Raw genomic sequence first — 25,939 nt, 5'->3', positions numbered from 1 at the left:
TTCATCAACACTTAAGCTCCCTAGGCTCCAACTCCTGCCAATACTTGGGAGCTGCTGAAATCATCAGGGCAAAGCAGGCATCTTGGACATAGACTACACTACTGGAAAATTAACATAAAGCAAACCACTGATGGTTCTGGATGAAGCTAATGACCAGGCGGAACTTGAAACATCCATTCTTCATGGTCTGGTCTTTCTTTATCTTCTGTGATGCCTCTACGGTGCCTCCATAGTGCCTCTAAATAGAATGCTTGTTAAGCTACTCAATATAACAACAACAACAACAACAACAATAATAATAATAGATTACATTTACAACATTACACTGAAAGGTTTATAAAGCGCTTTACATACATTATCTCTTGTGATCCTCACAACAACCCTGTGAGGTAGGCAGTGCAGGAATTTTACAGATGAGGAAACAAAGGTTTAAAGAAATTAAAGAACTTGCCATTATCCCACATCTATTAAGTGACAGAGCCTGGACTCGTACATCAGTCTTTGGCCTCCAAGCCAAGGGCTCTTTTCCAGATATCACTGGGTAGTAGGCCACTCAAAAGCACCCAGAAGCAGATTAAGTCTCAAAGCATGTTCTGTTGGCAAGAACAATGCCACACAATTTACTGTTGGCGAGACTGTACTCTGGCTCTCCCATCACTGATAAATGAGGGAAAGGAGTGTGGTGGAGTTAAAACAGAGGAAAGGGGAATTCCTTAAAGCCAATCTTCACTGAAAATGTGCTTCTTTTTGCACAGTCATGAGTCTTCCACTGTTAGTCACAACTAGTGATCACTGACATACAAGATGGCAAAGGAACGATGGAGATCATTGCACTGGGTTGTCCTCTCACTTCGTTCCTTCAAAAATGAGAACCTCTCCTTTAAAATCACTTGTACCTCACCCTGTTTAACTCCATCACCCAAATAAGTAGTACGGCATAGAAAATGTTAGACCAGAGCCAAGAAACATAAGTTCTAATCCCAGCTCTTCCATGTGTGGCTTTGTTAGTTCACTTTGCCTCAATTTCTTTATCTGTAAAAATTAGAGGGATCAGATGATTACCAAGATCACTCCCAGGTTCTTAAATGCCATATATTCATTCAAAATTCAAGGAGTAGAGAGAATAAGAAATAACTTTTCTTCTACCCCTCCAACACCTACCAACACTACCTAGGGCCCAGGGGGATAATTTTGAAGGACCTGTTCTGGTCTAACAATCTATAATTCCTAAGATCTAGGATCAAACATTTGGTATAAGACTAGAAAGGAGAAATTTAGGATATATGCAATAGAATGAGGACAGAGGAAGAACATCTATGATCCCCAAATGGATCAGAACAGACAAAACAGGAATCCATTTACAAGATAAGATAGGGAATGTTAATGATGCCAAATCCTGCTACCTCTTATTGGATCATTTTGAGAATCCCTCTTAAGTGGAGCATACAATAACAGAATGGACAGATGGAACAAAAGAAGCAGAAAAAGAGCGCTTATAGATGTAAATATAAAATGAAAATATTTTTCCTACAAAAATTTTTTACAAGCTAGGGGAAAAAGTTAAGGAGAGTTTTCTACAATACACAATTAAAAAGGCAATTTCTACTGCCTATTCATATGAGAAAGGGCAGAATATTTTGTCTTTTATAAAAAGTTTATCTTGAATCATTAAAAATAAGGCACAAAGGTCAATTAAGTTAGATCTCTTTGGATAAGCCAAAGGCTCCAAGAAAAAAACAAATAAACAAGTATGTAGGTGCCAAAGTTATCTACCCTACAGTACAAGGAATTCCTCAAAGTATTCCTTGTTGTACAGGTAGAGTCAATGGAGCAGAAAGCTCTAGAAAAATTAAAGAAAAGGGTCCAGAGGGGCAATAATAGTTATAAGTCCCCGGACCCAGAGACAGGACTTTAGACTTTCATCATAAAGAAGCAGGGAAGGAGCCCTGTACTTGCATCACAAGAACCCAGGTGAGTCTGCCTAGAAAGGCAGAGTTTGGTGTTTGGTGTCTAGAAGTGACATTGCCTATGGGGCTACTCTCGACCTGTAATTTTCTTTTAGGCTTAAGGTTAAAAAAAAAAGTTAAAATAAAAAGTAAAACTGGGGCTGGGAAGTGGGGGGTAGAAGGAAGGGTAGGGAAGGGGCAGGATTCAGAGCCTCCCACACCCTCTCAATGCCAAAACTCAATTCAAGTCTCTGGCTAAGCTGAGGGGGAGGAATCCAATCTCTTCAGTTTGGCTGCCAGAGGGAAGCCTCAGAAAGCTAATAAATACTATTTACAACAAGGAGAAGTTCGGGAGGTAGAACTCTGGGTATATGGATAGAGGGGGAAGGGGAAGGAAGAACTACAAACAACAAGAACAGACAAGGAGGACCGGAGTAGGAAAGCTTCATTCCCTCAGGTATTATACCTGAAGTCTTATGAAGAGGATGATGGTAAAAGGGAACCCAAATTGTGAAAGCATAAAGAGAGTAGGTTAGAAATTTTAACATAGATGTGTTTTCCTGACAGGTCTCTTAAGAATTGTAAGAGGCTTCATCCAGGTGACCTCAGTTTGCTCTCTCACCCCACCCCACCCCAAGGCTAAACACCTGGATAGGCCAGCTAGATCAGCCACTTCCCAAAAAGAGGCTTCTGGGATTCTCTTTGCTGAGACTGGGGACCCTCCTCAAAGAGGTTCATCTCTTCCTCTAGCATTTATCTTGCCACCATGCAGAGGGCTAGGAAACAAGTTCTTGGCACAATTGTTGGAAAAAAAGTCTACGACCTACTCCCTGACCCTAATGCTAAAATAATTTTCTGTGACAATGAGAGAAAAAGAAATACAGGAGGGAAAAAAAAGGAATGACATCTGAGGAGATCAAGATCCCTCAGTATATCTAATGAAGTTCCTGCTCAAGCCAAACTAATACTCTGCTGTGCTTTGATTAAGGTTGGGTGAGTTCTGTTTCATGAAAAAGGTAATGGGAGTGAAGGACAAGGTGAGGAAGAAGAGGAGATGACGAAGCTCTTTAAAAAGTAGCATTGACCCTTCTGTCAATTTCAATGACTTTGAGGGTTTTGTTTGCCTCCAGTTTGGAGCTGACCCTGTAAAGGAGGAAGAACATATATTAGTCCATAGCTATAGCACCCTCCCCAACCACTGTTACTCAAGGTTTGACCATCTAGTTTTTGCCACTTAACTCAGACATTTTCCCTCCTACCAGTCTAGGCATCATGGTGCAATGGAGACAGTTGTGGGTTTAAAAGTCAGGAAGATTTAGATTCAAATACTGCCTCAGAAACTTACTATCTGTGTAAGTTTGGACAAGACTCAACTTCTGTGCCTTAATTTCCACATCTGTGAAATGAAAGGGTTGGACGAGTGGCCTTGGGTCATCTCTATAATCAACTCCAGATCAAATGTCCAAGCTTACAAAACTAGTAAGTTTCTGAGGCAGATATGTAAGAAATGTACTCAGATTCAAACTCTTAAGTGAAGATCACTTAAGTGGGAGAGAAGATAGATGGAGGGAGTGGATAAGTGGATGAATGGGACAATAGTGAGTAGTAGGAAAAGTCTCAAACTTACAAGTGGCTATGTAACCTTAGGAATATCCATAAAATCTCTCAGTTACAATTTTTTCATCTGTATAATGGGAATAAAATCCCACAGGGCTCTTGTGAGGACCTATAAATAATGTGCCTATAAAAGTGCTTATGAAACCTATAAATCTGAATTCATGTAATTTTCATTACAGAGTAAAATAGTAGTACATGTTCACATGGCTAATAACTGGCAAAAGTGTGATTTGAATGAAGGTCCTTTGATTCTAAAATCCAATGAATACTCTTTCCACTATCCTACTCACAACAACCCTTTGGGCTAGCCAAGGAGCATGAACTTGAGACCCTCTGTGTAAATATTCTCTCTTCTCTCTCCTTCCAATTGTCTGCTTTTCTCTGTCTCTCCCCCTTCTTCCCTTCTTCTCCCTTTCCTCCCTGCCTCTTTTCTCTTCTCCTCTCTTCTTTTCTCTCTATTTTTCTCATTTCTCATTTCATTTCACATACACTTCTTATTTTCTCAATATCTGCCATAGTAACTTGCCTAGAGTAATGAAAGTTTTTCATATAGTCTTTTTGATTATTATTGTAACTTGTATTAATTGCTTTAAAAACCACCAATAAGTCATAGGGTCTTGGAAGAGTTGTTTTAATGAGCACATGAGTCATGAAAATAGCAAATTCCATAGCATTCATTTGCTTTCTTTTCACAGACAGCAAAAAAGGTAAACTTCAGTTTAGACCAAACCAAATTTCAATATTATGTCATATGAAAAAGTCAACCTCGAGGTTTTAAAAAAAAAACACCCTAAAATTTCTTAAACTGGAGGTTGACATATGCTGGGTATGTGGGCAGCTGAGTTCTCCATGTTCCAGTTCCCTACTGTTACTTAAGTAGCTACTAATGTGTAGGTCTCATTGCAATCCTTGCTCCGATTTCCAACTCAGAACAGTAGCTGATAGGCAGCAGAGATCCCACTACTCCTTTTCTGATATCATTGAGCAGGAATGGAGTTTAGGGCAATCATAATCCATTAGTAGTCAATGATAGCAGCAAAAGGACTAGACTAAACTCACATGGTCATCAGAGGTCACAAAAATATGTCTCCAGCTAGGTTCCAATTGATGTTCTTGCAAACCCCAAAGCAGAAGAAAATAAACATGTTTCCTTTCCACTCACCTGTGCTGCCCAAGTTCCAACAGCACTGACTTCTCTAACCTTGTCTCATTTGATATCCTGAACTGAGCAACATCAACTTCTTCAGACTTGGGTCTTGGTTCCAAGATGGACATTCCAAGGATTGGGGGGCCTCTTTCTCTGTCCTCGATATCCCCTCGATCCCCAGGTAACCCTGGGGTCTGAGACTCCTCCAATGGAGGGGGTTCTTCATATATCAGCAGACTCCTGGATCTCACTAAGTACAGAATAAGGGAACAGAGGTAAGGAGCGATCACGTACACCATAGTCAAGGTTGGTCTTAAAAGGCAGGTCTCCACAAACAGTAGAGTTTAGGAAGCTGCATGCTTTCACTTCCTTCAGATAACTTCCATCACTATTCAAGATAGACCCCGACATGCTAAATATTTGAGAGAGCATAGAACTGAGGCTTAGTTTCCATGATGATTTCCATGCTTTCTACATTTAAAAATGATACTATACTGAAATGACAGCTACAAAAGCACATCAACATAGGGTGTTGTCACCCTTAATATTTTGACATTATACATCCACCCTCTCAACTTACCACCTGATTCTCATTTTTGGGGAGCAATATGCAAATGGTAGTGAATAGTCAAGGATTCGGGGAAGCTCAAACTTGATAAAACCAGGGTACCTCCAATCTATGTTTCAATGAGGAAAATGGGGCTTAAAGACAATAAGAGAGTTACTATGGCCATCTCCATTCTCCAAGCTAAGGTTATAAGTCACAGTTCAAGCATCCATCACTTTTAATTGAATAACAATATTTCCCTAATGTACATCTGATTTTTCTTGTTAATGTTCCTTATAATTTGTAGCTATATTCCTGTGGTTAGTGGGCGGATGCAGAAATGTGGGAATTTCCCAACAGACCACTTAAAATGTGTTGCTAAGCTCCTGCTCTTTCCTGTGGTAATTTTGTCATTATGGTGCAAGAGCAACACTTTTGCTTGGATCACTTTTAGAACTTAAAAGTACTTTCCTTGAAGTTAAGATCCCCTCTTTGACAATAAATACAATTTTCCTATCTCCAGTCTTCTAACTTCACATCTGCAATTATAAGCATTTTTATTTTCTCTTTAATTTTTAATGGCTATAATGGTTAACATAGCTGGATTAGAATATCACATTTTACCAGTAGGTGTCACTACTTAATACTAATAGTTCAGTCTCACCAGCTGATGTAAAAATATTACAATTTTAATTTGAATTAATTCTAATTTCTTTGCCTTATGTATTTAAAAAAGGCATTGTATCAACTGATGAATCTTGGTCTTTTGGTATATTCTTAAATTTTGGTCATTCTAGTGTTTACAATATAGTCATACCAGGAAATTTCTTAAGTCCTGGACTTTATATTTTACAAAATAAATTAGTCTTTTGATTTTTCACTTCTATTCAGTTTCTAATTGGAGGAACAACTGGGGAGGGGAGGGGATTGGAAGAGGTAAATAGAATGCCAAAATTAGGAAAGTAGGAATAAGGAAAGTTTGGAAAAACCACTCTGCCCCTTGGAACTCTTCCTTTCAATGTAAATTGCCTTAAGATCTGTCATATGCAAGTAGAAATTGAAGAGGCACAAGAGAATACATTTTCTGATGGATTTGGTTAGGTATTTTACTTAGTCCTTGATTTGTTACTTAAAATAGAAACAATTTTTCCACTCAATAGAAAATCTCATTCTCCAATAGTTGTTACTTCTACCATATTGCATCTTTGGTCTTCATATAAGAGATTTTTTTTTATCTAATCATGCTTCTTCACATTATCTATATTCCTGTGCCACTGTTCCTTCTCCCTTCCCATCACAAATAATTTCTCCATCTGGTACCCAATACCTAGACTCTTTATAGCCTCAGAATCCCAACATAAGTCATGAAAGCACCCCTCATGTTATTGGACTCAAATTTTAAGAATCTCTTCTTCAGTGGCGGGGGGGGGCTATTTATTTAAGGACCATTTCAGGTGAAGATTCCTCTCCCAAATGTCATGAAGAAGAGCAAAGGTCCTCAGTGGGTCAGAAAATCCATATCATAGCTCAGAAAGGAGAGTTAAGGATTTGTTTTAGGATGCCCTTTCAGAAGAAAAGGAAAGGAAAAACAGAAAAGGAAAAACAGAAAAGGAAAAATAGGAGAGACAAAAAGAGAAGATACTGATAGGCAGTGATGGAATATATTCCCTTACCAACAGAGGCTGTGTATGATTCTGGAGTAGAATGTTGGCTTGGAAGCACCATCTTGGTAGCAGAGGGATAGGACCCATAGCTCTGAGAGAAACTGCCAAATGCAACAGCAAAACATAATACAACAACCTGGACAAGAAAGAAAACATTCAGAGTTTAAAATTATAAACTTCTAGGCAGAAATTCTACAGAGTACATTTTATGCATGGAGAAGGAAACAAGAGAAACTCATCTTATAGCAAGACCTTCATGTTAACAAGACTCAAGGTCAAAGATCAGGCAATTAAACACACAGAAACAGTGACATCCTTGAGTATGGCTTTCCCACTCCTCTATCCCTTTAGGATTAAGACAGTGTACTTGGAGAAAATAAAGACAGTAAGAATTAGAGGAAGAGAGTTTCTATGACTTTATTTTTTTAAAACCTCTACCCCTTGGGACTCACCATGAGACAAGTGCCTGTCTGAGTGCTGGCTGCTTTGCAGGAACGGGAAACCTTGCCGACAACCATAGACTGGAGTCTCTGTAACTGTTGCAAGAGAGTTCTGCAGGGGTAGCATGAAAAAAAACAACAGTGAAAGGAAGCTCAGAGATAAGCAGGCTCCCTCCCTGCTGTGCTTCAAGAAACAATTGTTCCCTGTGATTTTGTGCTTGGTTTTTTAACAAAGAGTGCATAGTGATTCTGGCAAAGAAAAAGCCAAAACAACCTTCTTTCCTAAAAAGCAAGATATATGAAAGTTAATGCCTCCCAGCACAGCTGTCACAATTATTGATCATTAGTCAACAAATATATATGTTGAATACTGGGAATATGAATGAAGACCTAACCCCTGCCAGGTTAGAGTTTATAATTTTGTAGGAGAGATAAGAGAAGCTTGCAAATGACTAGAATACAAGGCAATTATCTTAATAATGGTTTAACAAAACTTCAGCTATCCAGACAGTCTTCAGTAATAACTTCCCTTTTTGAAATAAAAGAGACACCTCTATGTACATGGAAACATGAATACAACCAAGACAACCCAAAGAGACACCTGTTGAAACTGGTTCACCAGCAGAAAGACAGACTACAACTGAGGGGCAATGCCTATTAAAAAATTAAAGCTGAAAATGACAGCCTTTTCATAGCAAAAGGAAAAAAAAGGAGAAGATATTGATCAATAGTGACTGTGAATATTGGGCAATAGACACTCCATCTGCAAAGAATAGCCATCAGTGATGAGTGATGACAACTAAGTCTCAAAATTTTCCATGTATTTAGGAGTATATTGGGAAATAGCACCTCAGTCTTGTACTTAGAAGTACATAAGGTATCTCTATAGAAACGTCATTTTAGACCCACAGGCTTACCAGATGAAAACAGAACTATTCTATTGCTAGACAATTATAAAGCCTGCCCCAAGGGAACTTGGAGAACAACTGGGAATATATTTGCCATCTTCCTATTTCCCTCATCAGTGCTATCTTAATAAATCAACCTGTGGCCTAGGATGTTGCTCTGAATAAAAAGAAAAGATATTGTGCAAAAGTTAATCCATCGCACAGGTTTCAATCCAAAATTAAGGAGGCAATTTTAAATGCTGCCAGTTAATGGAATTGTTTTAAACGTCAAACATTAAAAGGAGGGCCTATATAAACTGTGCTATCTTTAAGCTGCACATTTCTGTCTTTTAAGGAAAAAAAGGAAGGTTTGGGGTACCATAGTACTTTTCATATGGTTGCCCCCACCCTAAACTGCCAAGAATTCTAGCTTGTATTTTTGATGTGGTAAAGGGAGCTATTCTTTCATACTGGAAAAGAATATAAGAGAGAAGTAGTATAATCTGAAAAGAACATGCCTGATAGTCCATCACATTAGTAATGCAGGAATCAAAGACACTATTTTGGATGATGATGATGGTGACGCATTTGAAGATAATATGCATTTTTGAGAGAGAGAGAGAGAGAAGGAAAAATCACTTGGGAGAAAGTCTCCAGTCTGACTCAGTAATTAATGTTGATGAAAGGCAACCAGGTAATAGTGTTCCACTTCTTTCTTTGTGAGAAATGGGAAAATGAACAAAATCCAACATGTACCAGGAAGGTTTCAAGAAATCAAACACCAGGGTCATTTCTAGGGTCGGTATTCTTTCAGATCAATGTCCCCTTCACCACCTGCATTTGCATCTATAGCTACAACTCATTCTATGATGATAACTGATTTCATAATGATCCTGATTCATAAAAAGGTAAAGTTCAATTTAGTATTTTCTGCCTAAGATAAATATGTGAGGAGAAAAAATTTAGGAGGACTGGTATAAGCAAAAAGAATGCCAAGGTGAAGTCCTAAGAATTTAAAGAGTTAGTACCCAATTCAAAATTTTAGCTGTATGGTTTACCATACAAAATAAAAGTTTTTCAGAAAACTGTGTGACATAGTGGACAAGGTGCTAGGCATGAAGCCAGAAAGATCTGAGTTCAAATCTAACTGCAGATACTTATTCTGTGATGTTGGGCAAGTCAATTAACCTCTTCCTACTTCAGTTTCAACAACTGAATATAAATAACAACTACCTCATGGGTAGGTGTGAGGATCAAATGAGATAATATTTGTAAAGAATTTATGTAACTGTCACAGAGGTTATTGATATATATATATATATATGTATATGTATATATGTATATATATATATATGTAAATGTGTACTCTTTCTCCTCCTCCTCCCTTATTTTATTTCAGAGGTAGGAAAGCTTCTAAGTTATTTCCATCTTAAGATGATCAAGGAAAGATTCATAAATAAGGTGTGATCGATATTTAGGAATTCCTATATGTATAATATTTTTTCCAGATCTCAAAAGACAACGTGCCATAAAGAAATCCCTGAATTTGGGGAGGAAAGTTCTAATGTTGAGTGTCCTGTCTCTGATACATATTAGCTATAAGAAAGTGGGCAGGTCATTTCAAGTTTCTGATCTTTACCTGTAAAGTCAGGGTAAGCATATTTGTACTCTCTACTCCACAGTAGAGCAATGAGAGAAGTGTTTTAATAAGTCACAAAATGTCATATAAATATGAGCTAATAAGCAACATTTATTTGCTGGCAGTACTTTTCAAAACTTCTGGAAGCTTCTAATTCAGCTCTGCTGAGATAAATACATTCACAAAGGAAGTTCCCATATCAGATTAAAGAGAGAATCACAGAATTATCCATTCATGACCAGAAGAGATTTCAGAGGTCATCCAACTGCCTAATTTTACAGACCCTAGAGAAAGCTAAGTGATTTGTCCAAGATCATAGACATACTTTGTGGCAGAGCTAGAATTGGCAAGGAATCCCTCTGATACCAAATTCAGGGTCCCTTTCTCTGTCTATGTTGAGGAGTAACTTGTCTCAGAATGTGCTGCTTGTCCCTCCCTGTCAAAGTTGGTGCCACTGAACGCGAAGACCAATGGAAATAAAATTCTGATGACTGCCCTTCAGCTAAGTTAAGTTGAAACTAGCTGGAACAATCCTTAAACACATATAATTCACTCAAAATGTATTGATTCACTCACTTTTAAAAACTTCTTTTATATTTTCCTTTTTTCCCTCCCTTTGTTCTAGTTCTTCTTTCATGCTTGACTAATAAAAAAAATATGTTAAACACAATTTTAGATGTACAACTTTTATCAGATTGCTCACTGCCTTGAGGAGAGAGGAAGGAAGGGAAGGTGGTAGAAAAATGTGGCATTCCAAAGCTTGAAAAAGGTTAAATGCTGAAAATTATCTTTGCATGTAATTGGAAAATAGATAGATAGATAGATAGATAGATAGATAGATAGATAGATAGATAGATAGATAGGCAAACATGCCATGGAAACATCAGGTAGCAAGGAACTATAGATGAAGACAAGCTTAAGCCTCAACTTAACAAATACTCTCTTTGTGACTCTGGGCTTAGCCTCTTGGTATTCCAAGCAACTGTATAAAGATTTTGAGTCACAAAGGAGTTGTAGATTTACAGAGACAGAAGGAAATTCCCACACTGTGAAATCGTAGGCCTGGACCAAAGCCTCTCAAAATATTAACTAGTTTTAGTTACTCCTATAACAGGAGATCTTAATGTGTGCCTCACAAACTTGTTTTTAAAATATTTTGATAATGATGTTTCAATATAATTGGTTTCCTTTATAATGCTATTTATTTAAAAATCCTCTAAGAAGGGTTACATACATTTCACCAGACTACCAAAGGAGTTTATGACTCTAAAAAAATTAAGAACTTTTGTCCCATAGTTTTTCAGAGCCAGGATATGCATTCTTTGAAAATTGGAAACAAACAATACTTGACTTTGGTCATGATCTGTAATACAGCTCAAGAACATTGTCAGAGACTCTGCTTTCTCACATGAGGAATGAGGAAATTGCAATAGATGATATTTCTGGTTCCTGCTGATTCTAAAGCTCCATGGTCTATTATCTACTATATTAATCTAAATAACACAAATGCTAACCATTAATTCCATTAAATCCAATTATAAAACAAAATATTGACAGCAATGTAGCTTCAACATTAAATAGTCAAGTTATAAAGAGAACTGACACTAACAATAACCTAATGGAGTTTCATATGAATGGTAACCTTGCTGATTTATCTTTAGTCGGAAAAACACTTTAAATTATTCTAGAAGTAGGGCAGCTAGATGATACAGTGGATGGAGCACAGGCCCTATAGTCAGGAGGACCTGAGTTCAAATCTGGTCTCAGACACTTAGTAAATGCCTAGCTCTGTGACTTTGGGCAAGCCACATTGCCTTAAAAAAATTGTTCTAGAATTGTTCTAGACTCACTCTTTCCCTGTTACCCTGTGTGTCTTAGTCATACATTGAAGTGCCTACATGTAGCTAAGGGTATGAGCCCAGGGAAGAGGTTCTTATGGGAACTTTATACTCAACAAACTTGAAGCCACCAGCCCAAGAATGACTCTAAATACTATCCAACAATGTTCTACTGATGATATCCCAAATTCTCTACTATAATCATAGTCTGATCTCATATAATAGATCTTAGGCAATACAAGATTAGAGGCATCATGGCAGAGTAGAATGAGGACCATTTTAAGGAGCCAAGATGATCTGTGCTCAAGTCCTACCCATAACACAAACCAGCCATGGCTGACAAATTATGTTTGAACCAATGACAAATCATTTAATCTTTCAGTGTTCTATTAAACTTTCTAAGGCTATAGATTGTTCAGTCATTTTTCAGTCATATAGAGATTTTTTGGCAAAGATACTAGAGTGGTTTAACCATTTCCTTCTTCAGGTTATTTTACAGATGAGGAAACTGGAGCAAACAGGGTAATGTGATTTGCTCAGGCTCACATAGGTAGAAAGTCTCTGAGGTCAGATCTGAACCCAGGAAGATGAGTTTTCCTGGATCCAGGTCTGGTACTCTATCCTCTGGGCCACCTAGTTGTCCCCTAAGACTGTAAATTATAGATAAATTGTTAATCTACAATGGTAAAGTGAGTTTCCATCCAGGGAACTGCCTGCACTGAGAAATTCACAGGTCCGGACAAAAATAAAACAAAATAAAATCCAGTATGGCATTAGAGGACAAGCTCTGGCATGTCTCCTAGAAAGGCTTTTAGTAGGGGTTCAGTTATAAATTTGAATCTCTCAATAAGGATTTTCCTAGTTAAATTCAAAGAGGCTTGTTACCAGAAGATTATCCAGCAAATGATGACTATTTTTTAACTCTAACAATTCATGAAGTCATTTACTAAGTCATGGAACAGTTGTATTTTTACATTGGTGAAAGAAATATCTAAACTGATAAAATCACAGTATCTTCAGAAGTGACTAAAAATAATGACTAAATAGCAAATAGTATCAGTTTCATTATCATTACCATTAGCCAATTTACTCATACCACAGGAGGACTAATTTTTCAAGCAACCTCAAAGGATGATGAAGAGGTACATGAGCTTATTATATGTATTCAACCCTTCATAATCAAAGGTAAGGCTCATTTCTGCCTCACCTGCCATGTGTCACTGAATGGGGAAGAAGAAGAAAGCATTCTTATGCTTCATGTACCCCAGGTACCCCAAACTCAATCAATGTGGTATTTCCTCCAATACTTCACGAATCATACATATCTTCCCCTCCTAATGTGAATCTGATCCATTACAAAATTCATTACAAAAGATCTAATCAACTGAGAGGAGATCTTCCTTTAGGTCTTTAGAAACTGAACTCCAGGCTGTCCAACTCTTAACTTTTGCTAAATGACTACTCCACTCCCTTTTCCAATTATATATTTCAGGGACTCTATCTAGAACTAAATCCTCATGCATCGAGTTCCATCTTAATGTCCACAGCAATCAGTCCAATTATTTGTAGAGAGTAGTGGTTAATAAATGTTTGCTGAATTGAATGTAAATAAGCTTCCCCTCCATTAATGAAGAGCTGCTGACCAAACCTTAAGTGGGATGATATGATTGTTTTGATGGTGCTGCTAAAGTAAACTCATACACTGAAGGTAAGAGATCCATGAGGTCAGCCTGTCTGAAAGCCATCAGATGAAACAAACAAAACTATCTTCAAAAGTAAAGTGATTAAAAGTCAAGTATATGGCAAATCCAATCGTGTATTTAAAGCTCAATATTTGCTTATTCTTCTTCACTATAGCATTCCTAACCATTAGTAATCATTACTAATTAAAGATTAATAAATTCATGGACTTTCAGAGGATTGGTCTCATTTTAGCATAATCAGCTTCTGAACAATCATAGCACACATTTTTCAAACAGATTTTCCACAATTTGTTAAGGAGGGATGTCCAGCACTCTTTGGAAAAAAATGGATGTTGTCCCATGATGAGGTATTAATAAAAATAATAAGTAGCTTTCCTTGTTTAGGCCCTTCAAAAGAGCAGTCAGAGCCAGCTGTCATTCTGGCTCAGAATAAAATATTATCCAATATCTTGGGAGATGCTTCAAAAGAGAATAAGCAAAATATTCAAGATAAGACAAATTGTAAGATATAATCCTATGATAAGACACAGTATAAGACTTGATATTCTTTTTTGTGTCTATAGTTTAAGAAATCACTATGAAGTTGGGCCAGGGTTACCTCTTCTACTATATCAGTAGTTTAATCAAAGACAATAAGTAAGGTTATTTTTTTTTAAATCAAAGCCCCAAAAGATATTGAGCCTGGAAAAGAGAAATTTTGGAGGACCTGAAGGAAAGAAAAAGGAAAAAAAAAGGAGGAAACATGAAAAAGAGAAGGACTCAGAATTGAGCTGAAGGATAGGAAAGAGAAAGAAGTTGGTGAAGTAAGGGAAAGGAAGTTGGTTATGGCTACTAAGGAATTCCAAGAAAATTTTTCATAAGAGATACTAGCAAGAAAGGCAAAGAACTGAGGATCTTGATACCAGAAAGTAAAGAAAACAGGAAGAATTTTTTCAATGACCCCCAATGGGATATATGATTTTATTTCCTTTTCAAGGACAAGTAATTGTTATCTATGTTCAAGAAGGAATCTAGACTCCCTCTTAGAAAAGAAGATAAAGAGATTCAAAGAGAACATCTCTCCTTTCCAGGAAATTAAGGATAACACCATTCCTTTTAAGAAAAAAAACAAATCCTTTTATATTCCTGTACTGTTAAAGTGACTTTTAGAAACCCCCCTATATATGAATATACCTATGTCTAAACTTGCTGGGTGGCCACATGTCTGATCGCAGGTCACTCCCTGGGGGTAAGCACAGTAGTCACCATCCATGTGCAGGAAAATGGTACCTTAAGACCAGGTGTTAATTAAGACCAGCCCTTGGAACCTTTACCCTAGACTCTGCAACTCCTTAAATATGTATTCTATCCACCAGTGAACAGTATTTAAGAAAGCTTCTGCCCCAATTTGCCCTTTTTTCCCCTATGAGACTCAGTTGGGTAGCTGCTAGCCAATTTCTTTTCCCCTTTCCTTCTCCAGGCTAGATCCATGTGATCTCAGCTCCATGTGGTTGGATCTATGTTGATATAAGTCAGTCACTATCTCATGGCTGTTTCCTTTCCCTTTCCCTTTCTTTACTTGACCATCCTCTTTGCTATTCTCCCTGTCTCTTTTTTTGTTTAACTCCACTACCTTCTTAGAAACTCACCTTCCTTCCCAGCTTGTAATTATCTCTTTTTGCTTAACCTTATTAATCCTTAGAAACTCAACCCTCTTTGACTTGTTAAAGTACCTAAACTTGATTACTATGAGACTACATTCTCTCATTGGGGATCAATGGTTTCCTACCTTCACTTTAGCCCTTCTTTCCCTCCACTTCAGCTAAACACCTGTCCTATAATCTCCCTTTCCCTTTAGCTGACAGCAGTAGTAAGACTTATTATCTAGCTGTTTCTCCAAAGAACACAGCTAGTGACCTGTTTACAGTAGCTTGTGAACATTTTGTAGTAACTTGTAAACCTTTTGTGCAACCTGTGAATTAAAGTCTGAGCCTTTCTTACTACTCTGAGTTGGGGAGAGTTTGGTGATTTCATGACCCAGATGAACCATGGCTGTACCCTTCAGATTTCCCCAGGTGCTCCAGCAAGAGACACTGGAAGAAAGTGACCTACAGATAGAGGCTCTTCCAGAAGAGGATGGAGCTGGACCATCTAAGGAAGCAGCTGTCCTTAAAATAGCAGATCCATAGGTACCCTCATGTAAAACATTATCCAGAAAAGGTCAAAGAAAAAAAAAAGAGGAATAGTTAAGGATTAACACTTATGGAAGAGTATGGGGAAGCTAATTTTTTTTGACCTATTAAGGATTCAGTGAAGGAACTAGAAATGTTTACCCTACAGAAGTCTCGGAAGAAGGTGTAGGGGTGTGAGAGGCAATCACAAGAATTTACTTCAAATATCTGAAATGCTATCCTATGAAAGAGTGGTTAGGTTTAGCCCCAGAGTACAGAATTAAGTTCAAAAGTTGAAAAGAGTTAGATTTTAGTTTTATTTAAGGAAAAATTCCCTAACTAATAAAGCTAAAAAAAAGTGGAGTATGGCAGTTTAAGAGTTGATGGGTTCTTCCCCACTAGAGGGCTTCAAATAAAAAACAAAATGGATGACAATTTGTCATAACGGGGGTTTTTGTTTCGAATAAATTAGATAAAATGGGTTATGGGGTATCTGTTAACTCGAAGTTTCTCTGATTCTATGTAAACCAGCCCCTTAAGTCACCATGTGGAAACTATTCCAGTAGCTTTCTAATTACAAATTAGAAATTCTAATCATTTAATATAATCAAAAATCTGTGATCTTAAGAATCAGAAAAAGCAAAATGGAATGGTGGAAAGTTAACTTCAGAACTAGGAAGACCTGGGTTAAAGTCTCTTGTCTGACTCATATGGTTCTGATTGTAATACATTGTATAGTTATATAATGTATTGTATACTGTAATGTATAGATCCAAATGTATAATATATTGTATAATGTAATGTATAGATCCAAATGTAATCAATCAACTTCAGAACCAGGAAGACCTGGATTCAAGTCTCAAGTCTGATTCACACTGGTTCTGAACAAATCACTTTGTTCTAGATGTTCTAGACATCTCTCAAAAACCATCAGTACTATCTCTCAAAAGCTATCAGCACTATCAAAAATATAGAATATATATATAACTATATTGTATATGGAATTTATCCAACAGAAGTTCCTTATACAGATTCAATCTCTATCACTATGAGAGATCTCTAAGGCTCCATTAAATATGACATTTTTACAGGGAATGCCCACTCCAACTAAACCTTCTTAACTGGCAGCAGACAGTTCATCTGAGGAAAATCATTTGATAAATGATGACTATATAAAGGTCTACCCAAAGCTGCATATCTAGTCTGTCACCCCTGTACCCCCACACAGAAATTTCCTGTGTAACATCCCCAACAAGTGATTGTTCAGGCTCCATTTACCTAATTTAGCAATGGGGAATTCTCAATCTCCTTAACTCAACTGATTTTTGGACAGCTCTAATTGTTAGAAAGTTATTCCCTAAGAGTAGAAATCTGTCACCCCCCCTACAACTGCTACTAATATGTCCTTTAAATTTTCCTTTAATTCTCTGGTTACAAATGGAACAAGTCTAATCTCTATTCCACATTATAGTTCTTCAAATATTGGAAAGCTAGCTATCATACATGGAACCCAATTCTCTTCCAGGTTAAAGATTCCAAAGTCTCTCACTTTTTTTCTTATAGAGTATATTTTTGGTCCCTTTGCCACCATAGATATCCTCCAATGATCTGACTTTAGCTTCTCAATTGTTCTTATAAAAAAAAGAATACTAACAACACATTTACTTGGTTTGTTTAGGATTAATTACTCATGGTCTATGGTCTTCAAATAGAAAGTATAGACATAATCTTCCTGTTGGAGATACAAATATCATCTATATAGATCATCCACAGCTGGAGATCTGTTTATTTTGCAATTAACAAAGGGTAAAGAGACATGAAAATGCTGACATTTGTGCTTAGAGTAACAGAATTTCTTGCTTTCCCACCAGATTACACTGTGATGCTTATCTCCTCTTTGGGGAATTCATTCTAATACCTAACAACTCTTCAAGTCAAACACATTCTCATCCGAAGGTCCACAAGTTTGTGGGTAAGGCAAGATGTAAAGGTAGTGAGCTGAGAAAGGAGAATGATGTAGGAAAACATATGGGTTAGAAGGTTATAGACAAAGATAGTCATCAATAATTGTCAATGTATACAGAACTCTTAGGGATATGGGAGTCAAAGAAAAGAGAAGGAATATAAAGTCTAATAGAAGCATAAAAATACATATAAAGCAGTGCAAACTGATCAGCAGTATGGAGCTACAAAAATAGGAAATGAAGAGAAGGTAACGTAGATGTCTTGATTATTGCCCAGAGGACAGAAAGAAGAGTGAATGAGGGGTAGGGAGAAGAATTAAATAATTGATATTTATATAATGCTTTAAGGTTAACAAAAAGTTTCACATAACATTATCATTTTATATAACATTATCACCTGATAACAATCCTGTAAGATATTTTTATCCTCATTTACAAAATGGAGAAACTGAGGCTCAGAGAGACTATGTGACTTGCCAGTAATCATGGATTATTTAGTAAATGTGTACTAAGGCAGAGATCTGGAAGGAAACAGAAACCATCTCATCCCCCTACACACACAAGAATGCTCACAAGCAATCATCCAACCCTTTGCTTGAAGACTCCCAAGGAAGGGAAGCTCACCACCTCTCTCAGCATTCCACTTTGGAGCACTTCAAATTCTAATAATTTTCACTGACATCAAGCTTCTTTACCGTTAGCTCTCACCCATTATTCCTGATTCAGTCCTCTGAGGCCATTACTCAACAGCTCATTAAACACCTGAAGACAGCTATCAGGTCCCCTCTGAATCTTTCTCCAGTATTACACATGCCCTGTTCCTCATATGTCAAAGTCCTTCACCAACCATGATCTCTGTGGACTTTGATTCTCCTGCTTAGTAATAGCCTTCCCAAACCCTGATGCACAGAACTGAGGACAATTCCAAATGAAGTCTGACAGAAGGACAATATAGAGAGATTATTATCTTTATTTTCCTGGAAACTCTGCACCTCTCCTAATGCTGTCCAAGATTGCATTAATTTTTTAGTTGTCACATCATATTGCTGATGCATCTTAGGCTTGCAATTCACTAAAGCCCCTGATAATTTTCAGAACAAATGCTATCTATTTATTCCTCTCCCACCAAGACTTTTTGGTATCCCAAATCCAACACTTTACATTTATCCCTATTGAATTTCATAGATTCAACCCAGTGCTCTATGCTATCAAGATTATTTTGCATACTGACTCTATCATCCAGTGTATTATATATATATATATATATATATATATATATATATGTATATCCTACCAAACTTGTGTCATCTGTAAGTTTGATGAGCTTACCATTTATACCTTTATTCAAGTCATCAATAAAAATATTAAATAGAACAGGGCTAAGCATAGACTATTATACTTATCCAGAGAGCTCCTGCCATGCTACATCAAACCATTAAATATGGTCATCCAACCTGTTCTGCATCCAGCTGATTTTATTATTATTTAATTTAGAGGTTTCAAACACTAGTCCTAAGCCAAATCAAAATGTAACTGAAAATACTTTTAAAAATAAATAAAAATACAATTAAAGATAGATAATGTTAATATATTTTTCTAAATTAATATGCAGCTTGCAGGAATCCTTATTTATAGTTTAGTGCCTCCCTTTCTATTTCACTTTGAGACAACTAAATGAATCCATATTTTTTACATCTAGTCCCCAAGAATAATATGAGACACTGGAAACAATTAGCAATTTTAGCAAAGTTGCAGGTTATAAAATAAACCCTCATAAATCCTCAACTTTTCTTTATATGTCTAGCAAGATACAGCAGGAAGAGCTAGAAAGAGAAATCCTATTCAAAGTAACCTCAGTCAATATAAAATACTTGGGAGTCTATTTGCCAAGATGGACTCAGAATCTTTTTGAAAACAATTATAAAACACTTCTCACACAAATTAAATCAGATTTAAATAACTGGACAAATATCAACTGCTCATGGATAGGTAGAGCTAATATAAATGACAATTCTACCAAAATTAAACTATCTGTTTAATGCCCTACCAATCAAAATTCTAAAAAATTACTTTAATGAGTTAGAAAAAATTGTAAATAAATTCATATGGAGAAATAAACAGTCAAGAATTGCCAGGAGCTTAATGAAAAAACGTGTAAAAGAAGGTGGCTTAGCCCTACCTGATCTAAAATTATATTATAAAGCATCAGTCATCAAAACTGTTTGGTATTGGCTAAGAAATAGAGTGGTGGACCAGTGGAATAGACTAGGTGTAAAAGCAGGAGATGATTACAGTAATCTGCTGTTTGATAAACACAAAGAGTCCAGCCATTGGGATAAAAACTCCCTCTTTGATAAAAAGTGCTGAAATAATTGGAAATTAGTATGGAAGAAAATTAGACCAACACCTCACACCCTTTACCAAGATAAGATCCAAATGGTTACAGGACATAGACATAAAAAACAATACTATAAGCAAATTAAAAGATCAAGGATTAGTTTATCTGTCAGATCTATGGAAAGGGGAGCAGTTTATGACTAAGGAAGAGTTGGAGAACATCACCAAAAACCAATTAGATGATTTCGATTACATTAAATTAAAAAGCTTTTGCACAGATAAAACCAATGTAACCAAGATCAAAAGAAATGTAGTAAACTGGGAAACAATCTTAACAACTAATGATTCTGACAAAGGACTCATTTCTAAAATATACAGAGAACTGAGTCATATTTTTAAAACAAAAAACCATTCCCCAATTGACAAATGGTCAAAGGATATGCAAACACAATTTTCAGATGAGGAGATGAAAGCAATCCATAGCCATATGAAAAAATGCTCTAAATCATTAATTATTAGAGAAATGCAAATTAAAGCTTCTCTGAGGTACCACCTCACACTGCTCAGATTGGCCAATATGACCAGGAAGGATAATGATCATTGTTGGAAGGGTTGTGGGAAATCTGGGACACTATTACACTGTTGGTGGAGCTGTGAACTCATCCAACCCTTCTGGAGAGTTATTTGGAACTATGCCCAAAGGGCAACAAAAATGTGCATACCCTTTGACCCAGCAATACCACTACTGGGTCTATACCCTGAAGAGATGATGAAAAAGGGTAAAAACATTACTTGTACAAAAATATTTATAGCAGCCCTGTTTGTGGTGGCAAAGAATTGGAAATCAAGTAAATGTCCTTCAATTGGGGAATGGCTTAGCAAACTGTGGTATATGTATGTCATGGAACACTATTGTTCTATTAGAAACCAGGAGGGATGGGATTTCAGGGAAGCCTGGAGGGATTTGCATGAACTGATGCTGAGTGAGATGAGCAGAACCAGAAAAACCCTGTATACCCTAATAGCAACATGGGAGTGATGTTCAACCTTGAAAGACTCGCTCATTCCATCAGTGCAACAATCAGGAACAATTTTGGGCTGTCTGCAAAGGAGAGTGCCAGCTGTATCCAGATAAGGAGCTGTGGAGTTTGAACAAAGTTCAAGGAGTATTCCCTTTAATTTAGAAAAAAACAGATATCTTATTATCTGATCTTGTCACCTCTTAGACTTCTCTTTTTTAAGGATATGATTTCTCTCTCATCACACCCAATTTGGATCAAGGTACAACATGGAAACAAAGTAAAGACTGACAAGAGTGCTTTCGGTGGGGGGTGGGGTGGGGGGAAGGAAGCAAGATAGGCGGGAAAATTGTAAAACTCAAACAATATCTTTAATAAAAATTAATTTAAAAAAGAATAATATAAGACACGTTAAAATAGGCCTCACTAAAATTTAGGTAAACTACATTTATAGCATTCCCTTCATCTAATAGTTTAATAATCCTGAGAAAAACAAAGAGAATTGAGACCTGCATGACCTATTCCTGAAGCAAGAATTTTCCCATGAATCCAAGACCAGTTCAATGATGTATGGTTGGCAGGGTCAGTTCTCTTTCTTTTTTTTTTCCTTTGGAAAACCAGGCCAACAGTTGCCCTCCTTCAGTCTTATAGAATCTCTCATTTTCCATGATCTTTCAAATTTTTACTAAGAACACCTCTATCAACACATATGCTAGTTCTTTTAGGATCCAAGGATTTAGTTCATCTGGGTAAAGAGACTTCAATTCATTAAGTGCAGGTAAATTCAAATTATCTCCATTCCTATTGTGGGGATCAACTCCTTATTAATCACTTTTTGGTTGTATCATTTCCAGTGTAAAGATCATTTTTCTTTGTAGAGAAGCAAAATGAGACGATATTTGTGATTTTGAGTAGAACCCTGTCTCCTGCATCACTGGAAGGGACTAGAGAGAGAGGTTCAGAAACTCCAAAGAGAGAAGGGACCTTCAGCATCATTTACTTTGACCACCTCATTTTACAGATGAAAAAACCAATGTCTAGGGGAGATAAATACATCACCCAAGATCACGAAACCAAATTCATGAGGAAATGAGGACTAGAACCCCCACTGGCTCTCACTTTCATGACTGTTCTCCCAGATCAACAAAGATTTGAGGCACTGGAACTATTTTGAATAGGGGGAATGGTATAAAGGAGAATAGGGCAAAGGTATAAAGGCAAAACTGAGTTAACAATGCTTGTTTCTAACAACAAATCAAGAAGCTAGGAAAAATTATTGGACCTAGAAAAACTTCAAAGCAGGCTCTACAATGGGGGATGCATTAGGAAAAATGGTACTACAGAAGGAATAGATGAATCAATTTTTAAGTAATGGGGGGGAGTAGAAGGAGAAGAGATAAGCATACATAATTGTATTGATTTAGATCTATAGGGAAATTTAGAGATCAAATACAACTCATTTTAGAAATGAGGACTCTAAGGTCCAAATCAATAAAGTACCTTGCCTGAGCTCATAACCATAAAAGAGTCAGAAATTGAAACCAGGACTTCCAATGTCAATTTTAATGCCCCTTCTACTACATCATAACTGAGTTCAGAGAAACAGGATGATATGGTAGGAAACAGGCTTTACTGGCAATCAGGAAAATGAATAACTAATTCTAGATCTGCTGCTAATTAAACCACAGCTTTGGCTTCCCCAACTTTAAAATAAGCTGGTCAGATTAGACTCTAAAGATAATCATCCTTCTAGGACTTACATTTTGAACTGAGGAATCAGAGCTGGAGGGAGTTAAGTGTTCAGATCTTGACCATATAGAGGAAAAGGAGCAGATCAGTAGAGAGCCAGTAAAGATAATAAATGTGAGAAGTTAGAAAAATAGGAGAAATTGGCCAGGTGGTGAACATAAACAAGAATGGAGGAAGCAGAGGTGAAAGAATAGAAAGAAATGAGAATAGGAAAAAAAAGGAAGCTGTTTTAAAAGGAGAAGAGTTGGGGGAGCCATGAGGATACAGAAGATAATTCTCTGAAGTAAGAGTTTATAAAATTGAATGACTCAAAGCAGGACAGAAGTAGAAACCAAGCTCCAACCTTGCCAACATAAATGCACAGTCTTAAAGAAGGGGGAGGAGGACCCTGGGGAACCACCTCACTCCCATCTTACACATTTCCTGATGACATTCAATTAGTGGATCACCTCAGCAATAGAGGCGTGAATGTGATTTCACACTGTCTCTGAAGAGGGAAGCTCCTCTGGGACCTGGAACAGAGGGGTTAGAAAGCTCCCTCCCCTCCCATCCTTCTCCTTCTCTCTCATCTTCCATTTCCCTGGCACTGTCCACATCCTTTGAGCTTAGCTAGGAAGTCTGCTCTCACCTATGCATGAACCAAGCAGTAGCCAGTAGGTCCAATACAAGGAACAATATAGACCAGAAATGGTGGCTTGGGACTCTCAACATGAATTTCAGCTTGAGGGTGAGGTACTTGGAAAGTTTAGCTGCTTACTGGACCCTGAAACTCCCAGTCTCACTTTTGGTCTATCCCCATCCCATTATGGAGAACAATGACCACAGGTCTCACCTACTTCTTGTTTCCCTTCCTCATCCTCCCACCTCCTTACTATCTCTCTTCCTCTCTCCCTCTCTCATAAACACTAGATGAATCAACAGAAAGGGAACACACATGCATCAAGCATTTACTGATGGCCTGACACTTTATGAATATTATATTAATAAATATTATTTTCTTGTGGGAAAGATTGAGAAAAGTCTGATGCTTAGGGAAGGTTGGAGCAGGATTCCTTAGTGGGATGTCCTGGGCAAATAGTTTATTTGGGAGCCAGGCGTTTGAGGTAGAAGGAGACACACAATAGACACTGGAGATAAGGATAGAAATGTTAAGAGGAGAGTCAGAGAAATTTCAGTGAAAAAATGTCCTTACTTCTTACTTTTGCCCAAAGCTGCACCTGATTTCATATACTTAAGAAAATCCTGTGCTGCTGAGGGAAGCCCACACACACAATCATTACAGGAACACAGATGAAAAAAAAACAAGACTCAAAGATGCTTGGGTTGTACAAGATTTACATGAGTCAGCAACAAAGTCAGAAGGAAAATCTAGATTGACTTCTGATCCAAAACTCTAGTCTTAATCCCAGCTCATAATCCCCCCAAGTCAAGATAAATCATACTTTCCCATTAATTGTGCTTCTATCTGAACTAATATTTTATTATAGAATAATGCTTCATTAATTATTTATTTTATTAATTATTAAATTATTATATTAATTATTATATTAATTGTTTAATTATTGATTAATTATTAATAATGTTTATTTAGAGATGGAAGGGACCTTAAATCTGCACCAACCACTCTTATTTTACAAATGAGGTGACCACATTTCCCACTTGTAAACTTCAAAGTCATTAAAGGAAATTCAAGTTGCCTCCATATTTTTCCCCATGCTTTTTCTTCATAATTCTTCCAAGTTCCTTTGGTTGCCTCTGAGGTTAAATGATTTGCCCCGCCAGAGAATCATACAAATAGTGAAGGGGCAGAATGTGCATTCAAACTCAGGTCCTTCAACTTCCTATCTAGCCCTCTTGCCACTGTGATCATTCTGCTTTGGAAAACAATAGTAAGAAAATGTTCCCTATTAAAGCATATGTTTGTGGATATAATGTGGGTCAGTTAGCTTTCCCTGACCAGTAATAATATAATAATAACCTGAGAAGATGGAGTCATTGCCTGGGAAAGGGATGGTACCCCTCTTCTGTATTGTATAAAAGTTCTATTGCATCATGGTGGCTGTCTGGATGAATGTAGAGAAGTCATAAGAATCCTGGTTCACAAGATCATAGATTTAGAGGTCATCAGGTCCAAAGAGAGGCCCAGAGAGGTAGTCCAAGGTCACACAGTTAATGCCCGAGGCAGGATTTGAATCCAAATCTCCCTGATCCCAAGTCCAGAACTCTTATCTACTGCACCAGCCTAGTTGCCTCCTTAACTTTAAGTCAGAAGACTAAGGTACAAAAGTTTGTTTCCCTCTTTGACTAATTCAGGAAATTTTCCAAAGAGCCTCAGTGATCTCATCTATAAAATAGAGAAAAAACATTTTGCACTTCCTATCTTTTATAAGGCTGCTATGAGAAAAGTTCTAAGTAAAACTCAAAGTGCTACCTAAGTATGAGTTCTTATTAGAGAGGCATCATTGCAAAGTGGTAAGGGAGTAGAGAATAGCCCTCACATCCAGGAAGAACTGGGTTCAATTCTCATCTTCAACTCACACTGGATTAGCTATGTAACTGTGGATGGGTCAATTAACCTTGAAGTGCCTCAGGCAGTTTTCTAAGACTAGATTGTAGCAAAGCCTCTCTAACCAGTGTTGGAAGAGGGAGTTTCCTTACCTGAAAGTTCCATTACCCTAAATAAGATCCTTGACAATAAGGACTGAACTGTCTTTTTTCTTGTACCCTCAAGGTTTAGCACAGTGCTAAGTGGGTGCATAGTGGATACTTAAAAAATACTGACAAACCGATTGTACCATTAAAATCTCACGTTCAATCCTGATGCCTTTTATTATTATTATTAATAATAATAATAATAATAATTACTACTATTACCTATGTGGTCCTAGGCAAGTCTCAACCTCTAAGTAAGGTGGCTGTGCTATGTAATCTTTATAGGTCTCTTCAACCTCTCAGTCCTTGGATCTTGTGGATGAAACTATATTGCTTGGACCAAGATACAGGCAAAAAGCAACCACCATAGTCCCAGGTGACAGTGCATAACTCATAGCTTCAGTCCTTCTGCCCCCATGTGGCAAGAGGGATGATTAAACAATGGCACCTGGAAGTGATTAAAATTCAGAGCAAAATTTAGAATGCTTTTTTTTAAAGTGAGTTTTTCTTTTTTTTCTATACTGGATTTATCTTACAGAAGAACAATATTATGATCTATTTGTTAAAACTATATCCATGAGGGGGAGAGAGGGAAAGGGGTAGGGAAGAGAGAGAGAGGAGAGAGGAAGAGGGAAAGAGA

At 37.1% G+C, this 25,939-nt stretch overlaps 1 protein-coding gene across 1 annotated transcript in view; it reads right to left on the bottom strand.

Annotated features, from left to right (window-relative positions):
* Nucleotides 1-1,815: 1,815 nt before the first annotated feature.
* CREB3L2 (cAMP responsive element binding protein 3 like 2) overlaps nt 1,816-25,939 on the bottom strand; it is a 171,284-nt gene continuing 147,160 nt past the window's right edge. Inside the window, exons 9-12 of the mRNA XM_074193596.1 lie at nt 7,374-7,473; nt 6,931-7,057; nt 4,726-4,960; nt 1,816-3,089 (exon numbers count right to left, since the gene is read on the bottom strand). Of these exons, the coding sequence (XP_074049697.1) occupies nt 3,014-3,089; nt 4,726-4,960; nt 6,931-7,057; nt 7,374-7,473 (538 nt within the window). The 3' untranslated portion in view covers nt 1,816-3,013. The remainder of the gene's footprint in view (nt 3,090-4,725; nt 4,961-6,930; nt 7,058-7,373; nt 7,474-25,939) is intronic.

The sequence above is a fragment of the Macrotis lagotis genome, chromosome 7, assembly GCF_037893015.1.
Source record: "Macrotis lagotis isolate mMagLag1 chromosome 7, bilby.v1.9.chrom.fasta, whole genome shotgun sequence".
In the NCBI taxonomy this organism is placed as follows: Eukaryota; Metazoa; Chordata; class Mammalia; order Peramelemorphia; family Peramelidae; genus Macrotis; species Macrotis lagotis.
Note: the sequence above shows the minus strand (reverse complement) of the source record. Positions and strands in the feature narration are given on the sequence as shown.